We start from the raw sequence: 20,189 nt of genomic DNA, 5'->3' as shown, positions 1-20,189 counted from the left end.
GGAGCCCGTGCTCTGCAGCAAGAGAGGCCACTGCAATGAGGGGCCCGTGCACTGCGATGGGGACTGGCCCCCACTTGCTGCAACTAGACGGAGCCTACACACAGCGACGTAGACCCAACGCAGCAAAAAAAACCAAAAAACAAAAAAATCCCCTGCAGGTTAAAATATATGCCATGACCCCCTAAAACTCCTATAAGAGAACGTCGGCAAAGCATTCTCTGACATAAATCACACTAATGCTTTCTTAGGCCAGCTCCTAAGGCAATGGAAATAAAAGCCAAAATAAACAAATGGGACCTAATCAAACTTATAAGCTTTTGTACAGCAAACGAAACCATAAACAAAACAAAAAGACAACCTATGGACTAGGAGAAAATATTTGCAAATGATGCGACCAACAAGGGCTTAATTTCCAAAATATACAAACAGCTCATACAACTCAACATCAAAAAAACAAACAACTCAATCGAAAAATGGGCAGAAGACCTAAATAGACATTTCTCCAAAGAAGACATACAGATGGCCAATAGGCACATGAAAAGATCCTCAAGCATTGCTAATCATTAGAGAAATGCAAATCAAAACTCCAGTGAGGTACCACCTCACACCAGTCAGGATGGCCACCATTAAAAAGTCTACAAATAACAAATGCTGGCGAGGGTGTGGAGAAAAGGGAACCCTCCTACACTGTTAATGGGAATGTATATTGGTGCAGCCACTATGGAGAACAGTATGGAGATTCCTCAAAAAACTAAAAATAGAGTTACTATATGATCCAACCATCCCAATCCTGGACATATACCCAGACGAAACCATAATTCAAAAAGATACACGCATGCCCTATGTTCATAGCAGCACTATTTACAATAGCCAAGACATGGAAACAACCTAAATGTCATTGACAGATGAATGGATAAAGAAGATGTGGCACATATATACAATGGAATATTACTCAGCCATAAAAAGAAATGAAATTGAGCTATTTGTAATGAGGTGGATAGACCTAGAGTCTGTCATACAGAGTGAAGTAAGTCAGAAAGAGAAAGACAAATACTGTATGCTAACACATATATATGGAATTTAAGAAAAAAAAACAGTCATGAAGAACGTAGGGGTAAGACAGGAATAAAGACACAGACCTACTGGAGAACGGACTTGAGGATATGGGGAGAGGGAAGGGTGAGCTGTGACAAAGCGAGAGAGAGGCATGGACATATATACACTAACAAACGTAAGGTAGATAGCTAGTGGGAAGCAGCCGCATAGCACAGGGATATCAGCTTGGTGTTTTGTGACTGCCTGGAGGGGTGGGATAGGGAGGGTGGGAGAGAGGGAGATGCAAGAGGGAAGAGATATGGGAACATATGTATATGTATAACTGATTCACTTTGTTATAAAGCAGAAACTAACACACCATTTTAAAGCAATTATACCCCAATAAAGATGTTAAAAAAAAAAAAAAGATGTGGTATACATACACAATGGAATATTACTCAGCCATAAAAAAGAATAATGCCATTTGCAGCAACATGAATGCAACTAGAGATTATCATACTAAGTGAAGTAAGTCAGAAAGAAAAAAAGCAAATACTATATGATATCACTTATATCATTTAAAATATGACATAAATGAACTTATCTATGAACCAGAAACAGAATCACAGACATAGAGAACAGACTTGTGGTTGCCAAGGGGGAGTGGGGGTGGGGGAATGTTGGATTGGGAGTTTGAGACTAGCAGACACAAACTATTATATAGAGAATGGAGAAACAACAAGGTCCTACTGTGTAGCACAGGGAACTATATTCAATATCCTATAATATACCATAACAGAAAAGAATAAGAAAATATATATGTGTGTGTGTGTATGTACGTATATGTGTGTGTGTATATATATATATATATATATATATATATATATATATATATATATATAAAACTGAATCCCTTTGCTGTACACCAGAAAGAAATACAACATTGTAAATCAACTATACTTCAATTAAAAAAAAACAACCTGCGGGTTATATTTTCCATGCATTCAGTTACCTCTTTTGCTGCCTAGACATGTTCTTTGTTATGATCTTCTTTATTTTGCCCATCATTGTTTCCTGTTGGATAATTCTACAGCACAAAAAAAAGGGTAAGTCTCCTAGAAAATGTTTAAAACTGTACTTGCCTCTTCTTGTGAGCCAAAGAGGTAAGAGAAAGCCTCAAAAGAACAAAAACAAAAACCTACATAAACAGACGCAGTCATTCTTATAAAGACCCTTGACACACATTGTGGATAGAGAAGTATTTACATTAAAATAAATATATATGACATTAAAAGTACTTTAAAAAAAGTTTAGAATTTTAAGGACTCGAGTTTTACAAAAGAAAAAGTAGGTGTAAGGGATTTTTCCAAAGGTGTTGATGAGAACGTTGGTATCTCAGTCTTACTGAGACACTTCAGATTCTGACCTCTGTACAAAGACCCTATCAGGGCACTAAAAGTTAGATAGTGTGTCTCACTGGCATATATACCCAGGCTGCCAGTGTGTAATAGTTGATGTTTTGCTTTGGGTATTAAATAAATAATAAACCTTTTATAAACACCATTTACTAAATAAACATTTTCACTGGGAAGAGAACATATATAAGCTTTTGCACTAGTTGATTTAATTATAACAAAATCAGTGAGGTCAAAGTCAATGAGACCAATTTTATAAGCTTGATGGGCAAACTCTATAACCATGAGAAAATTTTTAACTTCAAATTAACAGTTTTCTATAGCAAACATGCTCAGCACATGCAGTCTCCTAGGGAAGCTTTACAGAAATTGAAGTTTTGATAGTTCACAGAGGATGCCAATATAAACTTTTAATAAAGAATATCACAGCAGAACTTCTTACAAACAATCTAGTCAGGAACTCAATTTTAAGATAGAATAATTGGTAGAGATTTAAATTTAAGTTAAATCTTTATCCTTCCTAACTAACGTCCTCTATATTCTGGCTTGACATGTAAATATACTTTGCTCTTCTTCACTACAAAAAGAAAATGAAAGTAGCCCGATGCTTTACGTTAGCAAAAGTCCTTGTGCCAATAAGCTTTTCCCCTTAAAGTTCCTCATTTAATACCACTATAATGAATGAGGCTTTTAAAATTTTAGGCTTTAGAAAAATTAAGGCTGAATTAAAGTAGTTAAGATTTTAACTTTCTATTTCTGTACCAGTCTGAAGTTAATACAATCTAGGGCAAATGATTCTCTCTTTCTCTTAGAGATAAATGATCCTCTCACCTCCTCCCTTCCAACTACTTCATTCCTCATCCCTATACCTTGCTCATCAACTGGAGGGTCAAATTCCCAAGTCTAACTATTGATTTATTTCACCCAGGTAATTTAAGATCATATGCTCATATTAGTCATCCACAAGCATAAATAAGATTCAATAACCATTTCATAAAAATATATTTCTTTAGAAATCATTACCTTGTCTTATCTAAACAATCTTAGTCACACACCATTTCTTCACGTATTCCATCTCTTAAAGCCTGCCTGTTGTTTTTCTTCCACGTTCCATAAATGTGTAATGTCCATGGCAGGAGCATTCTCTCTCTGACGAATGGCAAACCAGAGAGTGGCAGGGGAAAAGATCATGGTCCCTTTAATCTTAAAGGTCAGGGAGCAAACCTCCCAGACATGTAAGCAACTCATAATAAAACCTATTGTGTGTAATTTATCAAAATTTCAAAACATTTTAAAAACGTTTATTTCTCGCTTGATTCACTTCTTGGGATGACAAGCAACTCACAACGAAACCTATTAGGTGTAATTTATGAAATTTCAAAACATTTAAAAAACTTTCATTTTTGGCCTGATTCACACCTTGGGATAACAAAATGCCATTTATTTTCATCTTAGAAATAATGTATAACTATAATTAGAAAAGGAAGTTCTAAGCTTAAATAATCAGAATGCAGAAGTCCCTTCTCTGCCTGGAAGGAACTTGCATTCTAGTGGAGGAAGAGACAACAATAAACCAGACACTCAATGAATTACAGGGGATAAAGGCTATGATTTTCCTTGCCCATTTCTGAATCTGATTTTGTGTCATTGAAATTCCGTATCCAGAACTGTATATTACAAAGCTGAAATAATTCCTTTTTTTCTTTCAATACTCCTTTTTTTCTTCCCTCTATTTCATTGGATTTGTATTAGCTTTCTGGTAGACTGAACCAGTATCTGTCTGGAGAACAGTATGCAATCTCTCCTCTTTCACTCCATTCTGAGTTATTAGCCTATAAGAAAATTACAGTATTTCTGTAAGGGTATCTGTCCATATTAAGGTTTTGTGAAAACTTTCCCGTTTGTTTGCACAGACTTGCAAATTCTTTGTGATTTAACCTCACTGGCTTGACATTTCACTAGTGAAAAAATACTATTATCAGCACATTTGATATTTTACTGTGTATTTACTACATCAATAATTTGTGACAAATGTTAAACAAGATAAGTCATGCACTGATCACTGAGAAACAATATTGTTAGACTGTTCCACAGAGCCCATTTATCCCTGCCTCTTTGTTTCTGCCTCTAATCCACTCCCATTTCTATACAAAAAACCTTGTCCACAGTCAGATAAAGCCTTAAGTTTTCATGAGTATTATGCGTAGTTCAAAACTATTAAGGCCGCTCTCTGGAAAGGCTCGCTGCATTACCCAAGAAGGCAATGGTGTTCATCCTCAAAATCAGCAAACAAATCAAGAAAATAGCAAGTACCTAATACACGTACTGAATTAAAATTTTTTTCAACAACTCAAATGTTGAAAGTGGAAACAGAATTTGAATATGGTACTTCACTAGTTGGATCACTGGTATCAAAGAAGTTGGAATGTACTTCAGGAGGTGGAATTGCCTTTTGTTGTTGTTTTTGGATTATTGTTTCTTCTAGTGATTTGAGGTGGTGACTCTGTCAGGGCTGTGTACAGGCACTGTCTTTTTCAAAGCAAAGACTAAGGCTTCTTCCAGAAGAAGGAACTGAAAGTTGACATTAGCCACCATCAACCACCTGCACAGCCATTCTTTGAACACATACTCACTAAGATTGTATCCTCTCACACGCCATGTACCACTCATCATCCAAGACCACTTTCAGGCCATTACTCACCTAACCACCTAGTCACTGCTCCTTGGACACCCATCCAACGTGGCTGTCCAGCCCTCTACGCTTCCTCATGCATGAATCTCAAGTTGCCCTTCCTCATCCTGTGGACACTTTGCTCCTGACTCACAGTCTCCTCTTTGTCTCAAGTGGTGCCACCATCTAACCTCCATGAGAGTGTAAAGAGGAATAATGAGGAAGTACTGGGAAGTGGTGGAGTGAGTGAACTCTTTGTGCTTCCATTCTTAAATCCCTAATACCAACCTAGACTTGAAGTCTAAAGGTACTGGTATCATATGATTCATCATTTCATTTATGTAAAGTGAAGTGCTGATTAAATGACCCACAAAGGCAGAGGAGCATACCCGGTAAGACCCTGGGCTTTGCAATCGGTAAGACCTGTGTTCACACTCACTTACTACTATGAGACCCTCAACAAGATACATATCCTGTCTAAACTCTACTTTCCTTCCCTGTAAAATAGGGAAAATAAGAATTTCTACCTCACTTAACACAGGTTCTCACTTATGATGAATGCCAGAAAATTTTAACTATTGTTATATGTGCATGATTATCATTACTGACATTTAAAAGTCATTAAATACTTCTATTTACTGTCAGTTCTCATATACCTTCATGACAACTACTGCTGCTCTCCTAACTGTGGGTAACAATTGTATAGAAAACAGAACTTATATCTTCACTACAGGGGAAGAAGGAAATCTTGTGTAAGACTGCAGTGCAAAGACATTCGCACGGTGAAGCCTAAATGTCACAATGTTGTGGTGAACAATATTCAGTAATCAAAATTACTTTGGGAATGGTGAAATGTGTTGTTTTAAGGCATGGGCCCTTGTCTAATAGGCAATTTTGATTCTTCCAACATGATGGATAGGATGGTTTTATTATTATTTCCTAATAAGTTTTTACTTAGTCTTGAAAGTTGGGATTTAGTTATGTTTTTCCTTTTAGATACCTTGCAAATATTTCAAAAACTTGAGGCAAATTATGCTCTAAATTTCAAAATAAAGCAACTAATTTCTTTCAATAATGAAACATATAACTGAGATACTTTTCCTATTTTTTTTCCCCATGGCCAATTAGCAATAATACAGACGAAAAATCTAAAAAAGTGATTATCCATTTATGTTCCCAAGAAGGCAATGGTGTTCATCCTCAAAATTAGCAAACAAATCAAGAAAATAGCAAGTACCTAATACATGTACTGAATTAAAATTTTTTTCAACAACTCAAATGTTGGAAACAGAATTTGAATATGGTACTTCACTAGTTGGATCACTGGTATCAAAGAAGTTGGAATGTACTTCAGGAGGTGGAATTGCCTTTGTTGTTGCTGTTGTTTTTGGATTATTGTTTCTTCTAGTGATTTGGGGTGGTGACTCTGTCTGGGCTGTGTACAGGCACTGTCTTTTTCAAAGCAAAGACTAAGGCTTCTCCCAGAAGAAGGAATTGAGCCCCAAGACAGCAACATAGAAACCTCACCTAGTTTCCAGCCTGCGTGTCTTGCCTGGTGGAGTTCAGACTCAAGACTGCAATATCATCTCTAACCTGAATCCCCAGCCTTCTGTTCTGCCCCGCAGATTTCACACTTGTCTGCCCAACAACCTCATGAGCCAATTGCTTAAAAGAAATCTCTCTCTCTATATGTAGATATCCTATTGCTTCAGTTTTCTCTGGAGAACCCTAATACAGTTGCCATTGGTCAAAATAAATAAATAAAGTAGTCTTACCCAAGCTGTTGTGTAATAAACGTGTAGCTGTTTGCATAAGGTTTAGGGTGAAAAGGAAAATTATGCTACAGCCAGAAGTGGCACACAACCTAGACTGAATAGTAGAAGTCACTGAACGAAACATAGCTGTTTCGTAAATAGTTATACTGGAACACAGGCACACCCATTCCTTACTTAATGTCTATGACTCTTTCATATTACAACAGCACACTTGAGTGCATGCCACAGAGACCCAGAGACTGCATGGCACACAAAGCCAAATATTTACTACTGGCCCGTTAAAGGACGAGTTTGCTGACCCCTGAACTACATCAGACTGTGAGGATTTTCTCACAGGCTGGTCCGCCTTTAAGTTTTGCTTTCCACCCTTTTCTCATGCCTCTCTCCCATTAGACACTCATCCCTTCAAATCTTTACTGCAATCTCAGGGTGCCTCATTTCAACTCAAGGTTTGCTTGTAAATTCAAAACTTCAGTTTTTCATACAGAGTCATTCACTTGGTCCTTGCTTACTCCGGCTATGGCCAGGAGTCCTAAAATTTCCTATCCATAATATCCTTAGGGCATTTTCAGAAACACCACCACCAAAAGCACTAGAAAGGTATTAGGCCATTCCTGTAGAAGCAGAAGCAAAATCATCACATTTTTTAGTAAATTTCTTTTGTTTCTGACCTACTTCTTTCCCTTATCCATGTGCATTAATCTAAATCTGGCATTTTATATCTACATACATGTCAGAAGTTATAAATTTTATAGAGAACAGTGGAAGGGGCCACAGGAAAAAGTAAGGAAGTGGGAGAGGCATTTTATAGTTAATTAAGTTATATGCAATTCAAATTTTTCTAAACAAAAATATACAGGATAAGGTCAATTTTCTCCTAAATAGAAATGAATTTGCAAAGCCCTATGTTTATTATCTTGCTTCTACTCACTTTGCTTCTGTCAAACAGCTTGTTTTTCATGACTGTTAATGTAAGTAAATGAAATGTGTATTGCTTTTAAAAAATTCAGAATTGGTAATTTATTTTTTGAAGGTTTAATGATCATCTAGCCTGATGCTCCTCCAATGGGCATTTGCATATGCCCTGGGGCTGCTTGGCTGGTATACCAATAGGATATAGAAGTCATGAGATAAAAATGGCAAGGCTTCCTAGGAGAACATTTTTCCTAATGTTATTCCAATAGTTCAAATGGAAAATAGCATTATATTAACACAAATACATATGTAAGAGAACAGAAGACAAATAAGGCAGGATATTTTAAGATGAATAAGACAGAGAATATTGTACTTTCAGGGCTGCTTTAAGGCCTCCAAGGCTCATGGGTGATGTGTACCTTTTCTTTGCTATTGGGGTACTGGGATGGAAAAGTTGTGCAAAACTGTTCCATGGCCAGCCATGTTGCCTCCAAATATAAACAGCAGACACAATGGTTGTCTTTTCAAGAGTTCATTTAAAAAATAGTCCATAAGAGTGCTTAAAATATCATTTTATTTGGTTTCATTCCTGCCAGGTTACCTGTCTAAAACACGTTTCACCTTTCTTCCCATCTAAGTTGCATTAACCCAGCTCAGAATTCACTCACCCAAGAAGCTCTCCCAAACACCTCCAATCCAAAGTGATGTTTTTCTTTGGAACTCACAGCACTTCCTCTCTATACCATTTTAAAATAATCTAGTTTCTTTAAAAGTAATGTGTGTTCACTATTGAAAACATATAAAACACAGAAAAATATAAAGAATATTAAAATTGCCTATAAGAGCCTCCACCCAGTGGTTAGTGTTTTTAAGCTTCTTTCAGAATATTTTACATTTGCAATGTTATACCTTGAGATTATATTGATGATATACTTTTTTTTTCACCAAATGACAACCATTTCTCCCATCATTTCCCCCAAGCTCTATCTAAACACATCCCATAGTATTTGACATTTCATGTCTTGTTTTTTACCTATTAACTATTACAGTCATTCACTTGCTAATGCATTCATTCATGTAACGCTCAGTAGTCAACTATAATGTACCAAACTTTGTGCTTACATGTTTTCTCTCCCATACTAAATTAACTTACGGGTAATGACCACTTTTTAAACTGTCCCCACATTTCTGAGTATAGATTTAATCAAATGAGAAGCATACAGTAAGTATTTGAGAACGAGCTTACCAAAATTTCATTCATCCTCAAGTTTTTGGAAACATTCTTTTACATCAAGGTGCATCTCAAACTGTGCATGTTGACTACTGACCACCTTTTAATAAAATGGTAGGAAGTCCTTAATGAATTGTCTCAAATGTTTCCTTTTAAGCTTGCAATTTTTTTAAAAATAAATTTATTTATTTATCTTTGGCTGCGTTGGGTCTTTGTTGCTGCATGCACGCTTTCTCTAGTTGCACTGAGCCGGGGCTACTCTGTGTTGTGGTGCGCGGGCTTCTCATTGTGGTGGCTTCTCTTGCTGTGGAGCATGGGCTCTAGGCACGCAGGCTTCAGTAGTTGTGGCACGTGGGCTCAGTAGTTGTGGCTCGCAGGCTCTAGAGCACAGGCTCAGTAGTTGTGGCGCACGGGCTTAGTTGCTCTGCGGCATGTGGGATCTTCCCGGACCAGGGATCGAACCCGTGTCTCCTGCTAAGAATCTGGCAGGCAGATTCTTAACCACTGTGCCACCAGGGAAGTCCCTAAGCTTGCAGTTTTGATCACTGACTACCAAAGGATCAAGGTTAATCACTTGTGGCAACATATGGTAGACAAGGAGTCACAGTCTGTACCAAGCTTAACACCTGTGAACCCAGGCCAGGTGCAGGAGCAGAGAGGGCAATAAAATTAAAGAAGCAGACTCCAAAGACACAGCTGTGTTTTGAAGGCCATGACAATGTTCAAATATGATGCAGGTAACACATGATGTTGGGAAATCTTGTGAGGTAGAAGGAGAACAATGATGAGGAATCAGTAGTAACTAGGGGTGTCAGGTAAACTGACAGGCCTCATTAGGGGTTTGTCCACTGGTGGAAGGACAGTGTTCCTGGCCTTATGAAACAGGAGAGGCTTCAGCATGGCCAAGGGAACATTCTGATATCTTGTATTATGCAATAACTTCTTTCAGTCCTGACTATGAGTAGGGGAGGAGGACGTGCTATCTGAAGCTGACCCTCCTCCAAACTACCAGCTCCTGTTTATTTCCTCTAACAAAATCATCATTCAGAAAAAAGAGACTCAGGAAATATTTTTTGTATTAAGAGGGACCTGTATGTGTTCTGGAATGGGGCTTTTTAGTTAGTTGCTCAACTCTGAGAACAAAAGAAGCAATGTGAAAATGTCAAGTTACTCATTACCCTCTCTTATCTACTCAGTGCCTCAATTTATGCCATACTTTCTTGTGCCCAAAATAGCAACCACCACAGAAGGCAATAAGCACTTCCTTTGAACTTGTCATTTATGTGCAATGCTAGCATCATGATTATCAGCATATAAATTCTGGGTAGTCCAGTTGTCGACCATGCTGTCATCTAAATAAAAATATTTTGTTATTTCAGTGTCCTTCCTTGACAAAGTACTATAAAGCTAGAGAACATCTCGAATTAAATGTTGATGGGAAAAGAGCCAATTCATTTCAACAGAATAAGATCTGAGACTCATAAAATCTTTTAAGTGACTTCACAGAGATGCACACATGTGCACTTGAAGATGCTGAAGCTCTCCCAGTACCTACTGAAGCACCCTCTTCTTAGCTTGGATTACGGTCACCCCTTCACTCTCCTCTCTTGTGCTGAAAACACACATTACCTAGTCAGGGGAAAACTACACTTAGGATTTACAAGTAGTCTCAATTACTTAAAGAAGTGTCACCCAGGATTTCTGCTTACATGTTTGTCATTTTTCGTTCTTATTGTCAAATATATATAATATGGAATGGGCTCATTGAGGAGAATTTGGAAAATGCAGGTGGAAGATATGAAAAACTGATCAGTCACATAAAAATATATTACCTAGGGCTTCCCTGGTGGTGCAGTGGTTGAGAGTCCGCCTGCCGATGCAGGGGACACGGGTTCGTGCCCCAGTCCGGGATCCCACATGCCGCAGGGCGGCTGGGCCCGTGAGCCATGGCCGCTTAGCCTGTGCATCTGGAGCCTCTGCTCCACAATGGGAGAGGCCACAAGAGTGAGAGGCCCGCGTACCACAAAAAAATATATATATACATATATATATATATATATGTATATATATAAAACCTAGTGATAACCACTGTTAATATTTCAATTCATTTTCTGCTAATCTTTCTTCAAGTATATTTCTTTATACACACAGATATCTTTCTTTTTAAAATACCTTCTTTTGCTTTTATAGACCAGAACCCAATCCTTATAGATAGACTGTGGTAAAATGTATGCTATAACAGTTTTCACTTTCTCTAGAAAAAAAATAATTTCTGTTTAGTAAAAGGCATTAAATGATTACAGAGAGAGGGGTCAAGGGAAATATCTGGAACAAAATAAGGAAATTAATATTTCCTAAGCTCTAGTTCAAAAGTACTTTGTACTATGTTCTATATAAAAAACACTAAAATTTAAATAAGAGAATAATTTTTATTACAAAAGTAGCTAGATTATTTTTTATGGATTCAGAATAAACTTAATTAACTAAGAAAGCATGACTTTTAAGAATTTATCAAATTAATAAACATGTATTGATACTTTCTAAGTAAGTGGCCCTGGAGTCTCAACTGGTTCACATCTTTATAGATCAAAAATTTATTTGGGGGACTTCCCTGGTGGTCCAGTGGTAAAGAATCCACCTTACAATGCAGGGGATGTGGGTTCGATCCCTGGTCAGGGAACTAAGATCCCACACGCTGCAGGGCAACTAAGCCTACACACCACAACTACTGAGCTCATGCGCCTCAACTAGAGAGACTGCATGCCACAAACTACAGAGCTCACAGGCCCTGGAGCCTGTGCACACAACTAGAGAAGAGAAAACCTGCACGCCACAGCTAGAGAAATGCTGTGTACCGCAACTAAGACCCGACGCAGCCAAACTAAATAAATAAATAAATCTTTAAAAAATTTATGATATTATGAGCCTTGCTAATGATCTCTAGAAAATATCGGGATATTTCTGAATATTTAACAATAGATTCGTATATGACTACTGCTAACTTCTGTGTAATTCTGGGTTTTAATAGTTGCTTTTAGAGTGTATTCTGCCATATATACTTTGATAAATATAAAGAGTGAGCTGGACATCAACCTGAAATTCAATTTTAAATTACTCAATACAGAAAAACAAAAAACAGCATAAGCAAAGTCAACTGACAAACTGTGACAAAAAAATTGCAACCTCTATCACAAATGAAGGGTAACTGGCTTCTTTAGAGAGTTAAAAATTCAAAGACCAACCCTCCCCCAACTTCCCAAAGTATGGGTAAAGGGCACACACCCAGGTCACTCAAGAAAGAAAAGCAAATAGCCTATGAATATATGAAAAGATGCTCAATGGTTTTGTTTAGTTGAACCTCTATTATTATCTGCATTATTTCTTGGGTTTCTGGAGAAGAAATTTTTAAAGGAAAAGATCCCGAATAGCCAAAGCAATCTTGAGAAAGAAAAAGGGAGCTGGAGGAATCAGGTTCCCTGACTTCAGACTATACTACAAAGCTACAATAATCAAGGCAGTATGGTACTGGCACAAAAATAGAAATATAGCTCAGTGGAACAGGATAGAAAGCCCAGAGATAAACTGATGCACTTATGGTCACCTAATCCATGACAAAGGAGGCAAAAATATACAATGGGGAAAAGACAGTCTCTTCAATAAGTGGTGCTGGGAAAACTGAAAAGCTACATGTAAAAGAATGAAATCAGAACACTCCCTAACACCATACTCAAAAATAAACTCAAAACGGATTAAAGATCTAAATGTAAGACCAGACACTATAAAACTCTTAGAGGAAAACATAGGCAGAACACCCTTTGACATAAATCACAGCAAGATTTTTTTTTGACCCACCTCCTAGAGTAATGAAAATAAAAACAAAAATAAACAAATGGGACCTAATGAAACTTAAAAGCCTTTGCACAGCAAAGAAAACTATAAACAAGATGAAAAGACAACCCTCAGAATGGGAGAAAATATTTGCAAATGAAGCAGCTTACAAGTGATTAATCTCCAAAACATACAAACAGCTCATGCAACTCAATATCAAAAAAACAAACAACCCCATCAAAAACTGGGCAGGAGACTTAAATTGACACTTCTCCAAAGAAGAGATACAGATGGCCAAGAGCACATGAAAAGATGCTCAACATCACTAATTATTAGAGAAATGCAAGTCAAAACTGCAATAAGGTATCACCTCACACCCATCAGAGTGGCCATCATCAGAAAATCTACAAACAATAAATGCTGGAGAGGGTGTGGAGAAAAGGGAACCCTCTTGCACTGCTGGTGGGAATGTAAATTGATACAGCCACTATGGAGAACAGTATGGAGGTTCCTTAAAAAACTAAAAATAGAACTACCATATGACCCAGCAATCCCACTACTGGGCATATACCCAGAGAAAACCATGATTCAAAAATAGACATGCACCACAATGTTCACTGCAGCACTATTTACAATAGCCAGGACATGGAAGCAACCTAAATGCCCATCGGCAGATGAATAGAAAAAGAAGGTGTGGTAAATATATACAATAGAATATTACTCAGACATAAAAAGGAACAAAATTGGGTCATTTGTAGAGATGTGGATGGACCTAGTCATACAGAGTGAAGTAAGTTAGAAACAGAAAAACAAATATCATATATTAACACATATATGTGGAATCTAGAAAAATGGTACAGATGAACCTATTTGCAGGGCAGGAATAGAAATGCAGTCATAGAGAAGGGATGTGTGGACACAGTTGGTGGAAGGAAGGGTGGGATGAATTGGGAGATTGGGATTGACACATATACACTACCATATGTAAAACAGATAGCTAGTGGGAACGTGCTGTATAGTGCAGGGAGCTCAGCTCGGTGCTCTGGGGTGACCTAGATGTGTGGGATGGTGCGGGGTGGAGGGAGGCCCGAGAGGGAGGCGATATATGTATACATATAGCAGATTCACTTCGTTGTACAGCAGAAACTAACACAACATTGTAAAGCAACTATACCCCAATTAAAAAAAAAAAAAAGGAAGTAGCAATTAAATGCTTGGAAATAGGCCTTTCTTAGAATTAAAATTCTCCATCACAAGAAAAAATGTGTTTTGTTTTTTCCGGTAATGGAGTAGGTAGGTCACTGAGCAATATAATTAACAAATATCTGATGCCTGTGACTTTTTAATTACAAGAAATCTGTGAGATTTTTTCCTATCACATCAGTTATCTATGGGAAATAGTGTATATGTTAATGATGTCTAAAATATTATATAGCTAACTTGTATTATTGAGCAATTCTTTTCACCCCTGGCCTTACATTTTTCATCTGAAAAGCAGGGACTGGAACAACCGGTCTCCAAAGCTATTCCTAGTGCTAACATTTTAATTTCGTTTTGTTTTGTTTGACTTTTTGTACAGTTCAGTGTGAGATGTAAGTTAGTTTAAGTCTGTGATGTTTAAATGTACTGTCTCCACCATTATAATGAAAGGAATAAAAAAATTTATCTTTGCAAATGTACTTATGGAATATGGTTTGTAATATATTTACTTTTTATAGCCTTGAAAAGCCAAGAGGAAACAAAATGAATATGTGATCCTTATGAGAAATACCCTCCTTTCTGTACTTGACTGGATTCAGAATCCCTGTGTTGGGTTTGGCACCACAGTAATGCTCTTGAGGTAACAGCCAAGTAAGAAGGTCAATTTGCTGGCAGGTGCCTACCAGGTGCGAGTAGAGGTGGCAGAGCTCCCAGGACCAGCCTCAAAAAGGTGGCTTAACTATCCTCTGTTTAGCCATTCTCTCAGGTTTTCACAAACACCTAACCTGTAAAGCACCATGACAAGTGAAAGCCTCTTCTGAGAGCATTCACAGGCCCCTTCATGCTGCTACCCTCACCTCTGAAAAGCAAAATGTAAATATACCAATTTAGGAGGCAAAGGATCATCTAGCATTGTTTTATTTAATGAAGTCCCCCTCGGGTTAATGACATCCACAGACACCTCCCTCCATCTTACCGCCATTCCTAAAGCTTACAGGAGAGCTACTACATAGCTCAAAACCTGGTCTACAGTCATATTCTCCATTCTCTTCTTATTTTCCTGTTGGCAGTTTTACAAAATCTTTAGGGGGAGTTGGAGGAACCACTAGTGTTTAAGCCCCTACTTCACTCAAAGCCTCGACTCTTGAGTTCTATTCCTCTCAGCACCTTAGGAAGTTCACAGTCCCTATTCTCCCTTTGAACTCAGTCACTAAAATGGTCTCAAGGCTAAGGGTTAGACAGTAGATCCACTTCATAGGTCAGCTTGCCATGCCTGATTTAGGAAAGTTTTCTCTGCAGACAGTTGTAGACAAATCCTTTCAGAGACAAATTCTGCTTGTTCCCAGTACCTAACATTATTAAAATCAAAACTTCTCAGAACTTTTCCAGCATTTGGTAAATCCATGCTGGGGAGGATCGGCAGAGACATGTTAAATGCACTTGACAGATATGCCCATTTATTTCATTCAGTATTTAACGGGTATTTGTTACGTACCTGGTATAGGTCTAGAACTGTCTCAGCACTGGAGATACAGCAAGAAAACTATCCCTGCCCCATGGAGCTAGTCCAGAAAAATAGGGAATAAGGCTCAAAGCCTTTCAAATGGAGCCTCAGTTGGGTCGAATCAAAGTAAGTTAAAGAAATCTATGTGAAAGTCTTCAATTATATTAAGAATGGCTTGATGAAACACAGGTATAGAAATTTCACTGGTTGAAATAAAATTCCAGTAAAGCCCCAGTTCTTGAATCTAATCTAGCATTTGTAACTAGTAAACCAAACGCTAGTCATATTTTTTTCCCTTTTAAATTTTCTCATGAGAAATAAAAACTTACTTCCAAGACTAGAAATAGATGGGAAAGTTTTTTTGAACTTTATTCAGATATAAGTGACATATAACATTACGTACCAATAGTTACAGAGAACATAAATAGATTCATTTTAAGTGCCAACATTGAACCACAGAACATTTCTGTTATATCACTGTTTTATAACTATAAGAAATAACAGAAATGATAAGTCCCCCTCATTGTTTTCTATTCACTGTCTCCTTAATTGTAACTCCTTTAATTGTCATCACGGAGTGTCTGGATTTTATAATCCAAGACACTAAGGTGTTTATTTTATACATCACCTCCACACTTAGTATCTTGTATGCTAGATACAAGAATCCAAACATTGTGCTGGTCTGGGAGGAAATGGAAATTCCATAGTTTGTTGAACCCAGAAAACCTTTAGTGCATCTCAGATATAAAGTTGTTTAAATATATATAAAGTTCTATAATTGCAGAAGATGCATTTGAGGTTTACACAAAGAGCTTCCATTTCCTTACCATCCTCTCATACCTTAACCCTATGTGACACAGGTTCTATTCCCACCATTCTATGAACAAAAGAGCAGGTGATATACAGGCTGGCTTTTTAAAAAAACGTTTCTTTATCTGATTCCAAATGTAACAAAGGTCAATACAGAAAAAAACCACACAAAAATGAAATATAGATAAGCCTATGAACTGTTAATTTTGACTATTTCCAACTAATCTCTTTTTAAGTGTATCAATATACTATTTTGTTTTAATAAAAGTAATGACAAAAGGCACACACCGATTTGGAGTTTGCTTTTTCTACTTACGAATATACCATTGTTTCTCATATTTTTTTTTACACTGCTTGCTGCATAGAAATTCATTCCATAAAGCTGCCTATCAAAAACTCTTATATTCTGCTAGACATTTAAGAGTTTATATTTTGTTCAAAATTATACATCTTTGCTCCCAGCTCTGATGATATCTTTGGGATAAACTCTAAATGTAACTAGCAGTTTAAAAGTCATGTCCATTTAAAATTGTAACGCATGAGAAAGTTATGTAAACTAAAACTTTGAGGGTGCTTCCCCCCACCCCACCCCATCCCCAATATGTTTACACACTGGTTGACTTTTTTATTCTTTGCCAGCTAATACGAAGAGAATGTCAGCTCCTTTGTTTGCTGTTTAATACTGGTCACGTTACTTTCCTTTCCTTTTACTAGTCATACAGGTTTACTCACAACTCTACAAATAAATCTTACTCATTCTTAAATTTTCCAGCATTGAGAGATTGATTCACCAGAAAAGTTGTCACTCATCAATTCCTACCCATCCCAACTCTAACGACATTCATTGCTTCCAGAAATATGGCACTTAATGCACCCTTGTCCTTACCATTTTCATGCATGTATATGTCATCTCCAATAAAACATTTAGTCGTTCGAAGGCAAGGCCGTAGAGTTGAGCCCCAATATGCTAATGGCCCGGTGTTGTTTAATAATTTACCTTCCCGGGGTGCTCTCCTGGAATACAGGTGAGACTAATTGACTTTAGCAGTTGAGAGAGCAACAGCCAAACCTTCCATGTTTTTCAAATTTATCAGGCCATGAGAGGCTTCAGTAGCAGAGGCTCAACCACGGAAATCTCAACTATTGTCCCGAATTATGCCTGACTAATGCCAAAGATTGAGCAAGGACCCAGGTATCCGGACAGTCTGGAATGCCCCAGGTCCAGACTGGAGTCCTGAGGGGTGTCTGCCCCACAGTGACTCACTGCCTGGGCTCTAGGTTTCTGTCTTCAGCTTGATGTGTTTTATTCTTTAATCTAGCGTTCCGGAAAACGGACAATGCTGACCTCGCCAACGCTTGCTTCCTTTCCGCCCTTCCTGCTTAGGGTGGTAACAGTCTTTACGAACAGGCGGTGAACAAGCCATTTCTCGCAAACCGCAGCTGTGCTTCCGTGTAGGTCTGAAGAAGGAGGAGCCAGGTGCAGCCAGGGTCCAAGAGTGAGGCGTAAAGCGGACCGCGCGCAAGGACTGTTAAGACTCCGGCAAGCGCCACGCCCCGCCTCTCCAGGCCTAAGGGCCACCCCCAACACCGAAGCCTCGCCTTACAGCCCGCCTATTGGCCCGGCAGGCCCCGTCCATAGAGTCACTTCCGCCCTGGGTGCGGCCCAGGCCACGCCCAGCTGCGAGACCAAGGTTGAAGGTTTGTGAGTGCGTGGATTCTTGTCTCTGGTAACTGGACTCAGAAAGATCTCTGCTGAGCTGTTTCAGGTTTCTCGCTGATCTCCCGAAAATGACGGCGTCTTGCTCCTCTCGCAAGGCACCCCCCTACCGCTCCGAGAGTCCCTTTTCTTCTAGGTGCTTCGTTGGGATTCTTTTGGTGGCGCTACTGTTCCTGCTTCCCATATCCTCCGGTAGGAGCCTGGAGAAGGTGTCCGCCCAGGCGGCGAACTGGAGCGGGTTGGGGGTGGGTCAGGCCGGGTCGCGAGGGTCGGGAGAGCTTTGCTTGGTGGCTCGGGGCGGAGGCGCGGGGCTGAGTCTACCCAGGGTCGTAAGGAGTTAGGGTAGAAGGCGTGGCCAGACTGTCCCCGGCTCGTACCGTGTGGGGACACCGGGGGGTGGGGACCACGTAGTGGCCTAAGAGAAGGCTTGCTTGGTGGCGTGGCTGGGGTTACCCGGGGCCAAGCTGGGTCTCTAGAAAAAGCTTGCAGGGTGTTTCCGGGACTGATCAGGTGGATAAGGGAGCGCCAACCCGGGGCTGGTGGTGACGGCTTGCTCTTGGGTTGCCCAGGTGCCTGGGGATGTTGCTAGGCTGGTGCTGTGCTCGTGGGGAGAGTTTGCCCTGTGTTCCCTGGGCGGGATGACGCCTTGTGCCCTGCTGGACGTGGTTAGGGGAGCCCAGGCCAGGTGTACGCAAATGTGTGGCCAGCGCAGCCGAGCCGAGTGTGGGACAGGGAAGCTTACTGCTTGCTTAAGTGGGCCTGCGGAGCAGATGTTGTGCCTGTAGCACTCCGGTGAGAGCAGGCTCTCGGAGCCTGGGATTTAGAGGGTTTGAAAGCGGGCAAGGTGATTTTTGTAAAAAAATTAACAGGAAACTTGGTACTCGAGATCGTATTGATATTGATTTGCAGGTTCTTCTTCTTTTTTTTTTTTTTTCCTTTGCAATAGAGTTATCTTCCTGTTCTCATCCAATAGGCAGTATTCAGTTCTATTACCGAATGGCTTTTTGGCATTGCTTTCCTTCTTTCTGAAGGTTGGGTCATGTTTGAGGGGCTATCCGAAGCAACCTAAAAAACACTGGTAGCCAAATCTACCGAAAAATGAGTATCCTAAGAAGTGAACCAGAAATGGTGGTAGTCTGGTTTTCTCCTATAGCTCATAAACTAAACCTGAAGGCCCAACCACTAGGTTTGTTTCATGTTTCACAGAAAGCACTTTTTTTTTTTTTTTTTTTGCCGTACGCGGGCCTCTCACTGCTGTGGCCTCTCCCCTTGTGGAGCAACAGGCTCCGGACGCGCAGGCTCAGCGGCCATGGCTCACGGGCGCGGCCCGGCATGTGAGATCTTCCCGGACCGGGGCACGAACCCGTGTCCCCTGCATCGGCAGGCGGACTCTCAACCACTGCGCCACCAGGGAAGCCCCACAGAAAGCACTTTGAAGTGCATATATTCTAAAAAAAGGCATGCTTATTGTATAAAACTTAGGACAACCATTTTTAATACTTTGGTAGATTTCCTTTTGTCTTTATATGTACATATGTTTTCATGCCCAAGTTATTTTTAGGATCCTATTACATATACGGTTTCATTAGCAGCATTCATTCAACAAATACTTGCCTTCTATATGCCAGGTCCTGTACTGGTCCTGAGGACGCACTGGTGAGCAATAACACACCATTCCTATTTTCATGATCCTTATTTCACTATTTGTCTGTCTGCCTACACACATGAATATATGCAGGGACTGTGTTTTGCTCACTGCTCTACCCCCAAGTGCCAGGCACACATTAGGAAATCAAATATTTGCTACAATTTATTGGGAGTGGTAGGCAGTAGCCAAAACATAATACTAATGAATATGTTATAACCCAAGAGAAGTACCCAAGAGGAAAGGAGCATGATTCTCTGACAGCATTTAACAAATGACTGGTGGAAGGGAAGACTTTTCTGTTCACTGAATAAGCCAAACTCTGCCACTTTGCCTTCTGTACTTGTTGTTCCCTTGGCCTTGGGACATTCTCCTGCCTCTAGCATAGTTTGGCGCCTTCTTATTCTTCAAATTCACTTGTGATATTACCTTCTCAGAGGGAC

At 39.3% G+C, this 20,189-nt stretch overlaps 2 protein-coding genes across 9 annotated transcripts in view; both read left to right on the top strand.

Annotated features, from left to right (window-relative positions):
- LOC116740291 (membrane cofactor protein-like) overlaps nucleotides 1-18,090 on the top strand; it is a 115,282-nt gene extending 97,192 nt beyond the window's left edge. Inside the window, exon 8 of the mRNA XM_032605815.1 lies at nucleotides 17,841-18,090. Within this exon, the coding sequence (XP_032461706.1) occupies nucleotides 17,841-18,090 (250 nt within the window). The remainder of the gene's footprint in view (nucleotides 1-17,840) is intronic.
- The window catches only part of LOC116760669 (membrane cofactor protein-like), a 62,352-nt gene continuing 60,202 nt past the window's right edge, over nucleotides 18,040-20,189 (top strand). For 4 of the 8 annotated variants that reach the window (XM_032645901.1, XM_032645939.1, XM_032645891.1 and 1 more), the window contains exon 1: nucleotides 18,040-18,293. In XM_032645901.1, the coding sequence (XP_032501792.1) occupies nucleotides 18,173-18,293 (121 nt within the window). In that variant the 5' untranslated portion in view covers nucleotides 18,040-18,172. The remainder of the gene's footprint in view (nucleotides 18,294-20,189) is intronic. The other 4 variants (XM_032645954.1, XM_032645929.1, XM_032645911.1 and 1 more) reach the window with 2 other exon arrangements.

This window comes from Phocoena sinus, chromosome 1 (assembly GCF_008692025.1).
Source record: "Phocoena sinus isolate mPhoSin1 chromosome 1, mPhoSin1.pri, whole genome shotgun sequence".
Lineage (NCBI taxonomy): Eukaryota > Metazoa > Chordata > Mammalia > Artiodactyla > Phocoenidae > Phocoena > Phocoena sinus.
Note: the sequence above shows the minus strand (reverse complement) of the source record. Positions and strands in the feature narration are given on the sequence as shown.